Source organism: Lepisma saccharinum, chromosome 7 (genome assembly GCF_977018435.1).
Source record: "Lepisma saccharinum chromosome 7, izLepSacc3.1, whole genome shotgun sequence".
Taxonomy (NCBI): Eukaryota; Metazoa; Arthropoda; class Insecta; order Zygentoma; family Lepismatidae; genus Lepisma; species Lepisma saccharinum.
The window spans coordinates 95,251,479-95,267,677 of record NC_139235.1 but is presented as its reverse complement, the minus strand read 5'-3'; the positions used below and the strand labels follow the sequence as shown (position 1 = coordinate 95,267,677).

At 38.1% G+C, this 16,199-nt stretch overlaps 1 protein-coding gene across 2 annotated transcripts in view; it reads right to left on the bottom strand.

Moving 5' to 3' along the window:
* Window positions 1–16,199, bottom strand: part of LOC145990044 (malectin-B) — a 32,568-nt gene extending 16,369 nt beyond the window's left edge. For both annotated transcript variants that reach the window (XM_083125678.1, XM_083125677.1), the window contains exons 1-3: window positions 15,714–16,199; window positions 5,332–5,514; window positions 2,084–2,141 (exon numbers count right to left, since the gene is read on the bottom strand). In XM_083125678.1, coding sequence (XP_082981804.1) covers window positions 2,084–2,141; window positions 5,332–5,514; window positions 15,714–16,088 — 616 coding nt within the window. In that variant the 5' untranslated portion in view covers window positions 16,089–16,199. The remainder of the gene's footprint in view (window positions 1–2,083; window positions 2,142–5,331; window positions 5,515–15,713) is intronic.

Here is a 16,199-nt window from a genome sequence, read left to right as displayed (position 1 = left end):
CTCTACTGTAAATGTTTTTTGAAAAACATTTACTTACTTCATTTCTATTGCAAAACGGACCTTACTTAAAAAATAACCCTCGTACATTACTCAAATGCTAAGGTTTCCAAAGTACATGATATACACCTGGCAGCAAATTCAAGAAATCTACATTATATTATATGAAACTAACATTTAACAGTTTTAAACTTTCAATACAACTTTTAGTAATCAAGAACCAACAGAAAACAACTACACACTGGTGAATATTAAATGATTTTACTCAAATTGCAAACTATTAAGGTTAGCTATTTTTGATAGCAGGTTTTGAAAGATCGTGTCAATTTAAGTAAGTCATCTCAAGTATCTCAGATCTATCTACGTATACAGTATGGAAATATCAAACAGGTAAATAATGTATGATAAGTGGGAATTGTTAAACTTTTGTAATACTAAGCAAAACATATGCCCTACAATGAAATAAGCATAGAGCAAAGATCTTGCTATTTAATTTACATGTAGGTTTCTATCCAGTGTTGCTTGTAGGTCTTGAGTCATTAGCACTGGAAAATGATGCAACTGATTCTATTGGACAGGTAACATTAAACTTGCTGATAAACCAATATGCATTTATAAATTATAATACAGATGGAGCAATTTGTAATTTGTCACATACATCTAGATTTCACATCTCAACTATGTTGCCACTAAAGACTGATTATAAAAAACAGTTGCTCCTTGATTAGTCAGTAAAACTGATCTGCAATCATGCTGAACCGGGATTGTGTTGTACAAAAGTTGAACCGAGGTTAAAAGTCCCTGGGATCTGTGGTCAAAATTAACCTGTGAATTTTCACTGATTAGCAGACTTGGAAGCCTGCATGTGCGGTCCTAAGAGTCAACAGTGTGATTGATTGATTGATTTTATTTTAAAGGGTCCATTTGAAAGTATCCGAACTGTCTGCAGCGTGGTGTGAGAATCGGTTGAGGGTTCGGGTAAGCTGCGCCAGGTGGCAGTGGGGACCTTAACCTTCAAAACAAGGCCTCGCTCAGTTGCCTGCGAGCAGTGGTTGAGGTGCAATCGCTCGTGTTGTGTACACGGAAAAAACGTTGCGTCGAGAATTTACAGTTGGTGGATTTGGTGAAAATGGAGCGCACTTGGCAATTCGAGTATGACCCCGAAAGAAAGACAAAGTTCAGAATGGCACACCCCCACGTCCCCTCGTCAAAATCAAAGGTGAAGACAATGCTCCTTGTCTTTTTCGACGCAAAGGGGGTCGTGCACAAAGAGTTTGTACCTGCTGGGACCACCGTGAATGCAGCTAACTACAAAACAGTGCTTCAGCGTCTCCGACAGAGGGTCCAGCGCGTCCCGTCCGACATTGCTGACAGGTGGGTGCTTCACCACAACAACACGCCGGCTCACACAGCACTGTTGGTAGGTGAGTTCTTGGCCAACGTATGTGTGGTAACGCTGCCTCATCCCCCCAACTTCTTTTTGTTTCACAAGGTCAAAAGTGTGCTCAAGGGGAAGCGTTTTGCCTCAATTGAACAGGTTCAAGCTGCCACGACCGCAGCATTAAAGAGGGTGTCAGTCAAGGACTTCCAGGACTGCTGTGAACAGTGGAAAAGTCGCTATACTCGCTGTATTTAGGCTGAAGGTGCCTACATTCAAGAATATTGACAGCAGTTGTAATTGTCATCAATAAATTGTTTGCAAATAAATAAGTTCGGATACGTTCAGAACAGACCCTGTAAGTCCACTTTATGCAGAGTAAGGCTAATCGGGACAGGACCTACAGTTTAAAGTGGGATCCGAACCACTATGTGCCTCCACCTGGTATCAAACCCAGGATCCCTTGATTACAAGGCAGCGACGTTACAACTGCGCCATCGGGGAGGCCCCTCAGTGGTGTGGTCTCTTGTAAGCTATTATGCAGAGATATACATTGTGAAACTTGCAAGGAGACCAGAGGGTTGGATTGGTAGCTCAGTAGTAGAGCATTGACGTCACTTGACACAATTGCCACATAACTTTTCCTTAATTCAGAAAATTAATTTGGCACTCCCTTCCTTGTATTCATAGAAAAAGAAAATAACTTACCTTCCATTTTTCCTTTCAAAACATAAATTGCATTTACTTTTGGATTGTCCCTGTAACCCTGCAAGACAAAATTCAACTGTAATAACATTATGGCAAATAAAAATTATTTTTTTAAGTAAAACTAATGAACCAGAATTCTAGTCTCCAAAGCCAGATAGAGGAAAAAAAAAAAAACACTTAGCAAGATGTTGCCACCTAGAGCTTAGACACAAGCAAGTGTCAAAATTTTCGTGATGCAAAAAATTAAGATGCCTAGATATTTAACATTTGATATTGCTAAAACAAATTTGACCAATGTTGGTGTATGCCATGGCAAGTCATGCCATGAAAACCATTCATTACGGGCAGGGACATTAAATTTTCACGATGCGCGAAATTGCGAAATGTGAAAAAAAGATGCAATTTTGAACATTCTGCATGTAATTTCACCCCCTTTGATGAAATATGCATGAGTTTTATTCGCGAAGTAATGCAAAAAGTGTGCTTTTCCACGAAATTAACGCTTTTTCACGAAATAATCGTGAAATATCATCAAATTAAGTACAAAACATGCAAAACCGGCAATTGAGGCTGTGCGCGCAAACTGGGATTTCCCATGCACATAATCTCAGTTCGAAAACTTCACTCCCTGTCAAGTTGCAATTGTTTCTTCCCCCGAATGTCTACTCAACTTCCAGTTTCATTGAACTTGCTAGCTTTCTTTGCCCCTGCACTATGGCCTCTAATACTAACCCTTGTCTAGCAAGAAAAGTAACCTATCCTTGCCCCACCCAATTGCTGCTGCTACTGGCAATAACAGTTGAAATCTAAGTACTTGTGTATGTGTACAGTATATAAAAATGAAGTAGTTTATCAATTTATAGCTCTTTTGTATGTTGTTTCCTCTCATGATGAAAAAGTGTGTGCCAATTTAATTTTTTTCCACCGATGGTATATAGCGCTGATCTAACATTTTATTTACCGCTCTCCTCAGTTTTTATTTACCATAAATTTGTCTCCCAAATTATGGGTTTCCTGCCTTATGCTACTGGTTGAAAAAAATAATAAGTCCAGCAATTACATGGTTAATGATACTGGATCAGTCGTCAAAAAAAAGGACCGATAATTTTTTATGCGGGGTTGGCGACACTAATGAAGTTCAGCATGCGCAGGAGCATGACCTAGTATCCTGTGCTTGCAACAGAGATAGAATCGTCAGAGTGGGGTTGCGTACGTGTGAGTAGCAGTAAGGTGAAATGGCTGCCGTAATACAAAATCCCACCAAATGTGAAGTGAGATCTGTCATACGATTTCTGAACGCCAAAGGACAGAATACAGCTGACATCCATCGGGAATTGTGTGCCATTTATGGACAGACAGTGATGAGTGAAGGGAAGGTCAGGCAATGATGCACAGAGTTTCGGGAAGGGCGTTCCAATGTCCATGATGATGAGCGTAGCGGAAGGCCTAGTGTTCAGACGGACGATCTGGTGGCTAGTGTTCAGACGGACGAACTGGTGGAACACGTTAACAAGAAAGTGTGTTCCAATTGCCGGTTCACAATATCTGAACTCGCCAAAGAGTTTCCAGAAGTGTCTGCGAAAACAGTCCATCGAATTGTGACTGACAACCTGGGGTATCACAAACTGTGTGCGAGGTGGGTACCAAAAATGCTCACAGATGCTCACAAAGAGCAAAGAGGACAGCTGCACGTGATTTTTTGACCCGCTGAGGGGAGGATGGGGATGACCTCTTTTCGCACATAGTGACGGGGGATGAAACGTGGATATCGTAGGCCACTGGGGAGTCGAAGCAGTAGGCAATGCAATAGCGGCACTCTGGTTCTCCTATTGCAAAGAAATTCAAACTAACACCATCAGTTCACAAAATCATGGCAACCGTGTTTTGGGACCAAAAGGGTGTGATTTTTGTGGAATTCTTTGAACCAGGACGAACAATTACAGCAGAGGTGTATTGCGAAATACTGAATAAACTGCAACGTGCCATCCAAAATCGGCGGAGAGGAATGCTATGCTATGGAATTTTTCTGATCCATGACAACGCCCACCCACACACAGCTGCTCGTACTGTTGAGACAATTCAAAGATTTCGATGGGAACTATTCAATCATCCCCCTTACAGCCCTGATCTTGTCCCAGCGATTTCTTTTCTTTTTCTTCACTTGAAAAAGTGACTTGCATCGAAGAGTTTCAACGACAGTGACATGCTAAAGACATCAGTTCTTCGACTGGCTGCACTCACAGGCGGCAGATTTTTACGCAAAGGGTATACGGAAGCTTGTGCCACGCTACGAGAAATGTCTGGAGGTTAATGGTGACTACGTCGAAAAATAGCCAAGGTATGTACTTGTTTATCAATCACAATAAATTTCTTCCCCTATCATTTTCTTGTTTTTAAAAAAATATCAGCCCTTTTTTTCTTTCGACATGCATACATTTCATTTTGGAGTTAAATTAATTTGCAAACCATTATTATTGAATAAAATGACCACTTCCATAATTTTCTCTTGTGGCTTTCAGTTTCAATTTTTTTTAAATCAGAGTTTACTACATATATACACACAAAATCAGAGTAGTAGACTCAAGAAATAATCCTCTGTTGTTTTATTAATGCAGACGTATGACTTATTTTATTCTATTTCATATGTGAGGAATTAAAATGAACACACACAAACAAATATACAGGGTGGCCCAAAAGTCCCGCACCACAGGCGTATGGCAATAAATGTGAAATGTTTGCGATTTTTCTTGCAGGTGAAACATTTTGACTACTGAAGAGTGGGACTTTGTGACTGACATTCTGCGAGTGATGGGTAGGGCCTACAGTAGTTTTTTGACAATGGTGGCCAACACATTCAACAAATATTGTAATACAGACTGTGGTGTGTGACTTTTGGGACACACCACACAACACAGGATGAAAATCATGTTTCTTCAAATGCCTGCAACATTGAAACGAGGTCTTCATGAACAACATGTTACAAAGGCTGTGTTCAAAAGATGCCAGACCGTACTTGAAGCAAACATACTTCGAGAATGGTCGAACAGTTCAGTCTCGAATTTTTGAACTTTAACTGAAAATCTTTCGAATTACACTTCGACTGCATCACCTAATGCAGACAGTAGATAACACTAAGAACACATTGTTTGACCTGTGTTATAAACACTTCTTGTTCAACATAGAAATCACATAGCACTTTTTTTCGTATTTTCTACTAAGGAAGGTAACTAGTCATGTAGCAAGCTTACCTTAATAAATTCAACACGAACTTTACCACCTCTGATTTCAGATTCCTCTTCATTGTAATAAAGGCGACCTTTGCTCACTGTGAACGGAACGTACTCGTCATGGGCTACACCTCTTCCAACATGCGCAAAGATATCCAGATTTGGTATTATAGTATGATCCCCATTGAGGACCACATCGAACACCTGAAAAATGTAAACATCACAAAAACCAGTTAAATTGAAATTATGATCTCACTTTCTTACAGTGGTATTGCTATTACCATCTGTGCACTCACCATTTTATCGCATGGCTATGTAACTAGAATGCAGATTTTTATGTGTTGTTAACTTAGAAATTATGTACATAAGCAGTGGCATCTCGTGGCCTCAAATTTGGCCAGGGCTCATTTTTTAAAGAATTTAAAATATAATGAAAATTCACATGAATTACAAAAAAAGGTATTTTTTTCTTCTAGACTACAAAACTGGACTTACTTTCTTGAAAGAATTTAAAATGTAATGACAAATTACATGAATTACAAAAAAAAAATGGGTATTTATCTTCTTCTAAACTGGACTTATTTTTTTAAAGAATTTAAAATATAATGAAAATTCACATGATTACAAAAGAAACATACCTTTCTATGAACGTTGACTCCTGTTCTTCTGCTCAGCAAATTTTGTTATTACTTTTTCGTTGAAGCCCTCTATGTTTGAAATGTATTCTATCTCTATTGTAAGCAAGTGCAAGGTCTGTCTTGTCCCATTGCATTTCTTAAGCAGGTTTTAATATGCTTCAATGTGCTGAAACATCGTTCAGATTCAGCTGTTGCCACTGGAGTTATTAAAACTATGTTTGTCATTTTTACTGTTTCTGAAAAGGTACCCTCTAAATAATTTTAAATAAAAAATGAATGCAATCTACTGATAGAGTTTGTTTTTCAACTCTTCACTACAATAAACAACACGAAGTTCCCTCTGTTTAAAGATTGTTCTCTTTCATTATGTCCTCGTAGAGCAAGTTCATGTCGACCACAGAATTTTAAGCAATTGATAATTATATTTAATATATGCCTATTTTTCCGGACAAATTCATTGTGTCTTGTAATTGACAGCCTATGTCCTTCATCAATTTGTGTTCGAACATCAAGCCTGCCAAACTCACTCAAACATAGCGAATGAAAGCCACCAAAACACTACAGAACAACACGCGAGATCGAATGCGACCCAACGGAGCTAGCCCCGAATCAACACTCAAAGCACTCCTCTCTCTGCTAGCATGTGACCATCACTGTAGCGTAGGTGGGTGTAGGCCATGCCTTCCTTTGCAACGTGCCCCAGAAAACGATAATTGACATCAATGCTGCTAGGAGCGCTGCCGTATCCATTGCAACAGACGATGAATTAACATGGGTAAAAATTGCCTTTTAAACGACTGTGTGATAGTTGTGTGTTATGGTGATTGATAATTACGTGAATACGTCCGTTTTTGTTTAGGGGCTAAACAAGGAAGCCCCAAGGGACGAGATGCCACTGTACATACGTATACTGTTTCAGTAGCTAAACACTTCCGCTTATTCAGGTACTCATGTTTTCCCCGAAGCTGTTTTAAGTCATTTTCTTTCTATTAATTTCGGTAGCCACTGCCAGCATCCTCGTTGGAATTTGTTGTGTCGTTGCTTGGCACGTTTCTTCCTAAATTGTTGCTAGGTGTGCTGTTGTCGCCTGTATGCCTGCGTATGTGTCGTCTGCTGTTTACCGGTGTTAATTGCTGCAGTGAACGAAGACACGTGTGGTGTGCCTGACCACTATCTATGTTGGGTTCATGGCTGTAGTGCATGATGACGCGTGTTTCTTTGATTTTTGTGTCTATGAGAGTGCGTGCTTTGTATTTGACATGTACATTTTCGATTTTATGGTTGTGGAATTTGATATGCTTTGCAAGTCCGGTGGTGCACTAGAACCATGAACTGAACATAGTGGTCAGGCACACCACACCTGGCTTCCTTTACTGCAGCCGGTGAACAGCAGACGACACATACATACGTGACAACAGCACACCTAGCGGCAATTTAGGAAGAAACAGCAGAAACGCACCAAGCAACGACACAACGAATTCCAACGAGGGTGGTGGCAGTGGCTACCGAAATTAATAGAAAGAAAATGACTTAAAACAGCTTCGCAGAAAACGTGAGTATCTGAATTATCTATTACCGCATCTCTCATTCCCATAGTATGAATTCCACTTATTGTTACGGGTGAAGATCAGGTGTGGTTACTTTACCATGCCTATTTCAAGTGTTCACGCGAGTCCCTTGACACATGTTCATCTTGTACTCACATTCATCTTATACCCTTTCAGGCATTTCAATGTTAACATTAAGATAAGATAAAGTTCCCTGTCCTATGAAGGCACATTAAGTGGATGTGGAGATAGAGCTGGACACATTCTCAATATTGGCCATTTTGGAGGTGATGAGATCAGCACAATACTCCGACTGCCTTTACCCCCCAGGTACCCATTGATTTGAGAGTGGGTGAGCCCCGGGGCTGCTTTAGGCTGGGACAAGCCTGGAAAAATTGTTACCTTAGATCAACCACCCTCCCTGGGAATCAAACATGGGTCTCGCACTAGACCACTCAATGTTAACATTGCAGCAGAAATTTGGATCTTTAGTTCATTTATATCTAGGTGGCTACTCTAGGACCTTGATAAAATTCAAGTATAATTCTCAATTTTCAAGGCAAACTTACAAAAATTCATGGGTACAAGCAATGTTTTCTCTATTTCAGCCTTACGTATTACCTCCTCTCATCGCCCACGTACACACAGTCGCACACACAAATATATTAGCAATATAAAGGGTCTGTGCGATTCCAATTAATCCAAATTCTAATTCTAATTCAATTAAACGGTACATATATTTAAAATATTTAATTTAAGGTGCAGATTTTACATTTGCCATTTCACATACTCAGACTCGAAATACATCTACAAACACAAGTCACAAATGTTGCGGGATATACTAATCTACGAAAAATTGTTAATTGTATATGAAGTTCAAACTAAAATTTACCTATCAACTTCAAGATATCTGCAATAATATTCAGTCTGTGAGATAGATTGTTCTACAAAGGAGACTAGCAAAGTAAACAGACAGAGAATTCAGTTCTGTTTTCTACGCAGCTTTCTTTTCTTTTTCTTCTTGTGTAAAAAAAAAACTGAAAAAAAACCTCCCTAAGGGCATTAATAAATACCAGGTGATCCGTTTGAGATGTCAGAAAAGTAAACATTTATACACAAGAGGTTAATATACGTATCTGTGAGCAGTTTGTTGTAATATAAGCAGAAAGGATGTAAATTTCGAATGAGTGGAGGTTTACTGACTTCAGCTGCATGGTGGCAGTAGCATGCAGGTAATACTTGAAAATTTCACATACAATATGACATACTGTGTGCGCTGTTGTGACGTGATCACCACCTTTGTTACCATGCACATTAGCACCGCCACGTGGCTGGTCTGTAAACCTCCACTCATTCGAAACTTACATCCCTTGTGCTTATATTACAATAAGCTGCTCAGAGATACGTACATTAACCTCTTGTGTATAAAGGTTTTATTTTCTGACATCTCAAACGGATCACCCGGTATGTATAAATTCAATGGGATTTGGATTAATAAAATTTGCAATTTTACACATCTACGGAGAAAAATTCATGTAGAATTCAAGCACACATCTTGCCCTTGATGTGACCCCGTAGACAGAAGGTGTATAAGATGAGGTCAAAACATACACTCCATCAAATTGGGAGTTCTTCCTATACAAATCCATTAACTATCTTGTGGAAATGCAGTGAGGTCACATGCATGAAGTTAATGTGAACAAAAGCATGTGACTTCTAAAGTGAGAATCATAGAACTTAAGACCTTCTGTAAACAAAAGCACGTGTATCCTAACAGTGTTGCAAACTTATGGAAAAAAAATAATCCACATAGCCTAAAAGGTGTAAAAACATTATATTTGTCAACAGATGCGGAATAAGCAGTGTATCACTGAGTGATGACCTGTTGAAAGTTATTGAATGTATGTTAAAAAAAAGTTTAAAAAATGTACATCTTGCCTGGTGGCCGATTTTCAGACTCATCACCGAAGTTCCCTGGCTCGAATCCCGGCATGGGTGTTATTTGTGAGTATCCCTTCATCAATTTCATCTGACGATCACTCATTCTCATCGTCGGGATTAGCCAAAAGTGGAAGAAAAGCAACGCTAAATTAAAAAAATCAAGTACATCTTATCCCCCAGAAGTAAGACGGTTCCGTACCAAAGGATTAATTTTCTCTCATATTTTACTAAAAAAACCTTGCTAGAAGAATGTGACACATGAGATAAATTACGTTTTGAAACCGGGGTTTCTTCATTAAATTTATTTGATGTTGGAAAGTGTTATGATTTATTATTATAGATAATGAAAGTAAGCTAATACCATATGATTTGATTGACTAAATTAATAATTATGCAGCAAAGACACCAAGGGAAACTAAAACGGCAACTTAGAGAAGCATAAAAGTGGGGAAAGAAGACTGTAGAATACAGAAATATTTTGAGACAGTCACATTTCATTGTACGCTACATATAAAATAAAATGCATATTTGGGGGTGAATTTTATAACATTGTCACATTTTTCTTCTCTCTTGTTGTGAGGTGTTCAATTTAAATCAACCTCCCTCACCCGCAAAAGTATTCCGGAGTGTGAGGATGTCACCATCCGGATGGTGAACACCTCTGTATTATAGATCGACTCCTGCGTCTCACCCCCTTCCCCATCCCCGGAGGATCGTCACTGACAATGTGAAATCACACTATCATATGCCGACAATCGACATGCCACTTCCGTTTCTGTACTTGACTTAGTGAGAAGTATTGTGGTTGGCAACAGCCTAATAACGGATTTCTTCCGCATCATGTAGTCCGTTCTATGAAAGTACGCCAATGGAGGAAAAACGTGTAAATTACATTGGATTATACTTTTTAAAATATATTTTCATTAAAGGTTTCTGTTTATAATAATAATACGTGATTATTGTATAAATTACAATCAATCACGTGAACAGCAAGAAAATAGCGCCAGTTTCGAACATGGCGACTTCCATGCGTGCAGGAAGTTCTCCCGTGTTTTCAGAGTAGTCTTTCGGAAATACAGCCGTTTGAAAAGTGGCAAGAAGCAGGTTGTTCTTAACGTTTATGTGACGTTGTGTCTGTGCTATCCTGAGCAAGCAGTGAAGTTGGTGTCCAAGTGTAATTGTGTGTCTGCGTCTTTGTGTTTTCGGTGTGGTGAAAGAAAGGAAAACGACCGGTCAAGTTGTGAGTCCCGCGAAAAAAACACGTTGTTGCTTGTATAAACAAGTACACCGATTTTGAGATAAGCTCAATACAATGCGAGGTGCTTTCGTATTCTTTCAATCAAAGAGCCGTCCTGTCCACTGTGGAGAAGATGTTGATAGTGATGATTGATGACAATCTCCCCAATTTTAGCAGTCGACGTTAAATCGCCTCTTGTGCCACGTTGAGTTCCTTTTTGGCAAGCAAATTTGACAGACCGTACTCTGACAGGATGATGTCTAGCGCCGAAAATGCCTCAAGTTCAAAAAGGAAGTACTGAATCAAGGTAAGAAAATATATTACTTGCATGAGACGTGCGTAAATAATGTGCTTATTATCGTCGTCTTGTTTTCTAGTACACGAGAAACCGAGAGAAAGATAAACAAGCTCTTTTTATTCCCCGGCTTATATCTTTGTTTAGCTTCTGCTAAAACTGGCGGTATATTTGTTGCACAAAGGAGAAAACAATACCCCACATGTCAACAATGTTAGGCAATAATTTGGTGGAAATAAAACCAAAAGGCTTGAATTACTGAAACGAATCTCTCTCTCTCTTGTATAACTTTGGCGGTCATACTGAGAGAGGAGGGGGGAAGGGGGATCTGTTAACCCAGTGTCAGATAAATGGAACTTTTGGCGTAGAAAAATATGTTCGTTCTTGAACAAGAACACGTATTTAATCACTTGTAGAAAATTTATTATACTTCAATGTGTAGCTCGTATCAGTTAAAATAAGAATACGTTTTTCCATGTTACGTAAAATTAAAGGTTGCGAGGGAGCAGCATATGATGGCCGCGTCATTCACGAACAGCTGGCGCGGAGTGATACGTTACTCGAAGTGAGACGGTTGTTTACAGAAGGTCGGAAGGTTCGTGATTCTAGTAATATATTGGGCACAAATTGCTGTGCATGTGGTTGCAAATGGGAGAAAAAAGAACAAAAAACATGTTGATTACTGAACAAATATTTGCTTCCATGGAGCTTAAAATCAATGACAACCAGCCAAATCCCCTTCAGTAACATTCTCAAATCATTTGCATGCTCTCCTCACAGAAAAGAAAAGAAAGAGGTGCAAGGGAAAAATTCTCAAAATATTATACACGTGTTTACACTTTATAATAAAAAAAATCCAGATTACCATTTACTGAGGTGATCTGTAGCTATTGGTTACTACATTTCAAGCAATGCAATACACACAACTCCACAGAATGCAGCCTTGTCAAGCCAAAAATTATTGGTACTTTAGTATTACCTGGTTAGGTTAGGTCAAAATCCCCCACAAACATGATTTTCTCGATCCTGAAACTGGGGCTAATACTCCTAACCTAATCAGTTAGTCTGTATAATACTAAAGAACCAAATTATTTCTAAAGCAGTTTCACACAACAGAGTCTACAGGCTTAGGCCTACACCACAATGTCCATCACCAATAGCAACAAAGTCTCTCACCGCTTATCTGCTTACATAAATAAGGATGGCAATGATGTGTTTCAGGTTTCACCTGCTAGAGCTATATACATTCATGTAAATATGTTTAATATGGGAGTCATCTTGAATTTCAGTAGTTATGATATGAACATACAATGCAAATGCATTTTTCTGAATTGCCTATATTTCTATACTGTTTACAATTGTAAGTAAAAAAAGCTTTGCTCCAATCATATTTCCATCTTCTTTACGCACGATTGAGTTCGCATTAGACGAGAACATTCAGCAGATTTAAAATTTCCCCCATTCTGAAAGAGCATCATCACCACACATCTTGCACTGTACTGAAGAATGTAAATAAACACGGTATCACATTCTTCAGCAGTTATAGAGGCAGCGACACTAGCCCTACAGTGATAATTTGAAACCTGAATAGTTGTGACCTGGTGGAGTCACAGTTTTCTATTCTGTTCACAAATTGGAGAGCTTCCATGTTAACTAAATGGTTGGTGCTCCCACCTGTATTGCAAGTGTTCTCAGGTTCAATCCCCAGTGGGAGCTATTTGAAATAAATTAGCAGACTTGGGCATCAAAAGGAACGAAACTGAGGGTATGCAACTTTTTGTGGGGACACCCAAAGCTGCTTTGCAAATGGTTGTGACATGGGAGTTTAGAATCTCCAAATTGCACCATGAAAAGAGCTTTCTGTGAAGGGCATTTACTGCCAAACCAAAAAACGCTCACACTCAATTCAAAAACATGACTTTTAGAGTTGCCGACCAACATGACATTTTTCTTTGGGGCAGGACAACAAATGCTAGTTATCATGTTGCAAAACGTTTTCGGTAAATTTCTCGTATTGGACAAACAGATTTCTTCAAATTTACAGGAGAAATTACTTACCGAATGCAGTTTCTTTAGACTTGTGGAAGTTCGGGGAAGTGTTTTCTCGCATCGTTCATTGAATTTTGCCGGTAAATCATCTATTTTTCGATATAAATGTGTGACCAATGCACGAAAGCTATTGCATCCATTTACTTCCAGGTGGATGTAGCCTGTGTCTGATGACGTAATCCCGGTCAGTGTTTCCAAGCACGTGTTTTTGTAACTGAAGAAGGTACGTTTCCACAAATGGTTTGTGGGGCTATGCGAGAATGGTGTGTGGGGCTACGCATATTTTTTTCGAAACCAATTTTTCACTATTGTAACCTATAGTGACCCTACCTAACCTAACCGGAAATGGTTCGTGGGGCTATGCGTCAATGGTTTGTGGAGCTACGTAGGTATTTTTATGTGCAGTGGGGTGGAAACACTGCATGCCGAGTATGGTAGTGAAACTGTGACCGCCATTTTGCTTGTTACTGAAGGCAAAAAGAAACGAAGAAAACTTACTCGATATGTCGCAAATAGAGTTTATTTCCGTGAAATAAGCGAAATGCCACCTTCAGCAACGTTTCTCAATGCAGAATACGTAAGTACGAATATTCAAATTAAATGAAGTAGCAAATTTCAACCGTTTGTCTGATATGAGAAATTTAACACATTTTCATTTATTTTGGATATAATGTTACAATATATCAGGACACTTCAACTTCGGAGGTGCTTGAAATTACTTTAATTTCTTCTCACAGTGGCTATACCAAAAATACAGTGATCAGATAGGAGATTAAAATTCTCTACTTCCTTACAAATGACATCCACTCAATGGTATATTGTTTAACCATAGACCACTATAACTATAAAATCAAAATTTGTTATTTACTTATGTACAGTGAGCATATACTTGTCAAAGACTTGACCACTAACTCATCATAATTCTTACAAGATCAATCTGTGTACCTTTGTGAATTTCTTAGAAAGGGTCCATGCTGAGCTACAGTCCCGATGGGTCCCACTTGTCCCCTGCTGCTGGGTTAGTGACTACCTATATTTTACTCGTGCAATCTATGATTGTTTTTAGTACTATGAGTACACACTAAATAAACAAAATCAGTTAATCAATTAATCATGGTTGAGGAGGTTTGCTGAGTGCCGATAAAAGGAAACTAAAGACTTATAAAGAAAATTACAGTAGGATGTAATGTATTTTAATTGTATTTTCAATTTAAAATCTAATTGATGATTATAAAAATATTTTAAGTTTCATATATTACAGATCATTTCTTGCATTTTTATTATTGAAAAGAAAAGGTTTCATTTCCAAATATGTTTTTAAAATTAACTTTGTGATGCAATACTTCACACCCCAAATTTTGTATCTCTGAGACTGTGTAAATCAAAAATATAAAGGTAAATGAGAAACTAACAAAATTATATTTTTAGACTCGCAATACAAATAAAAGAAAATAATCATTTCTGAAAATCAAAATGGTTTTGTTGACATAAGAAAAATAAAGTACAAGGGGTTAGTGAACACGTTACTCCAAGCAAAGGTTAGTATTCTAGGTTTAAGGATAGCACCCATCTAAAATGACAGGTAGAACACTTAGGAAATTAGGACAGCATCCCATTGAAAGAAGAGTATTTCTCATAATTTCCATAAATTTACTTTCATAATTTTAAACTGTACCAAATTTATTCCTTTACTAAAAAAAAAAAAAAGACGAGAGTAAAAATTTCTGCGTAGTTTACGTAATTTGTCTACATCAATATTTCTCTGTTGTTTTTAGTTGGTGTTGATGTGTTATAGTGAAGTAATGAATGGTTTTATGTGGTACCATTTATTACATTATGTATTTTGTGCTGTATGTGGGATATTATATGTATGTATGTTTACAAAATGTTATTGGTTTTATACATCATGGTTTAGAAAAGAATGGGAAAAATATTGGAAAGGAAGTTGCATGTAATATGTCACATTCATGTTTTACATTATATATTGTAGTGTTATCGGGAGTTTCGGTGATTTACAGATGCGTGTAGTTTTGTTTTATTGTAAATGAAGTATTGTGCGAATGATGTGGTATTACTACACTTTGGACATATTCTACTGTGATACTGCATCTGAATTCGTGGTGATAAGGAAATTATCAGATTATGTGGAATTTGAGGTGTAGAGTATCTTCAGCAAGTCTGGTTTATGTATTTCTTGAGTTGCAGGAGAACGATACCTTTTACACCCATCTTCTAAACAATGAGTACCTGGGATGTAAGGAGGCTAAAGTCTGGTGGAAATCATATAACTTCCACTATGGTGGAGATTGAGAATTTGAGGTTCGCTTTATGCACCTTTATGGCACAGTGCAATGCGCACGGGAGATTTTACTTTTACCTGTTACCATGCTCCGTACAAGATTTTTACCCACAGAACACATTCATCTTAACATGATAAAATTATGCACATGTGGCAGATTCAAATACCAGGAATATTTAAACTGTATCTGATGATTTGTGAACCTCGATTATTTTAAAATATTTATCTTAGTTCGACTGTTCTTAATATTTTCTATAAATGTTTGATTTTCAGCAATCTAGCAAAAGAGATCTATTTTAATTTGTAATGTTTACAACTTTAATCTTTGGGGAAATTACTAGCAGCTTAAATTAGGCCAAGCAATATGGTTAATACACATTCCACTGCCTTACATTACCTTCATTCTTGGCGCATTGAAGTACACTTCACAAAATTTGAGCACTAGTACGTAGTCCCCATCTTCCTTGATTGGGATATCATAACCAAAGGTGCTATGATGATATCGTTCCGTCTGGTACAATATCTGGTCATTTTGATTGACACGTCCAATAATAAGTTGCTTCCCATAATCAGAAGCTGTGCCTATGTGCTGTAATGGATCTCGATTGTATTTAACTCCATAAATATCAACATGACTGTCCCCACCGGCGTTGACGGCATAGATGACTTCCTCAAGTCCTGTTGTTACAGAAATTAAGATTATAATGACACAAATGTACAGATAGAACTGCATACCACGAAAGTTAAGTTTTACACCTGAGTAATACATCATAAAACCACACGCACACGTCAGACAGGAATAATTCTGCAATATGATTAAAGCGGCGTTTTCTCTCACGTTCCTTCCAACTCACCAGACGCGAGTTCAAAAGCAAACTGCAAG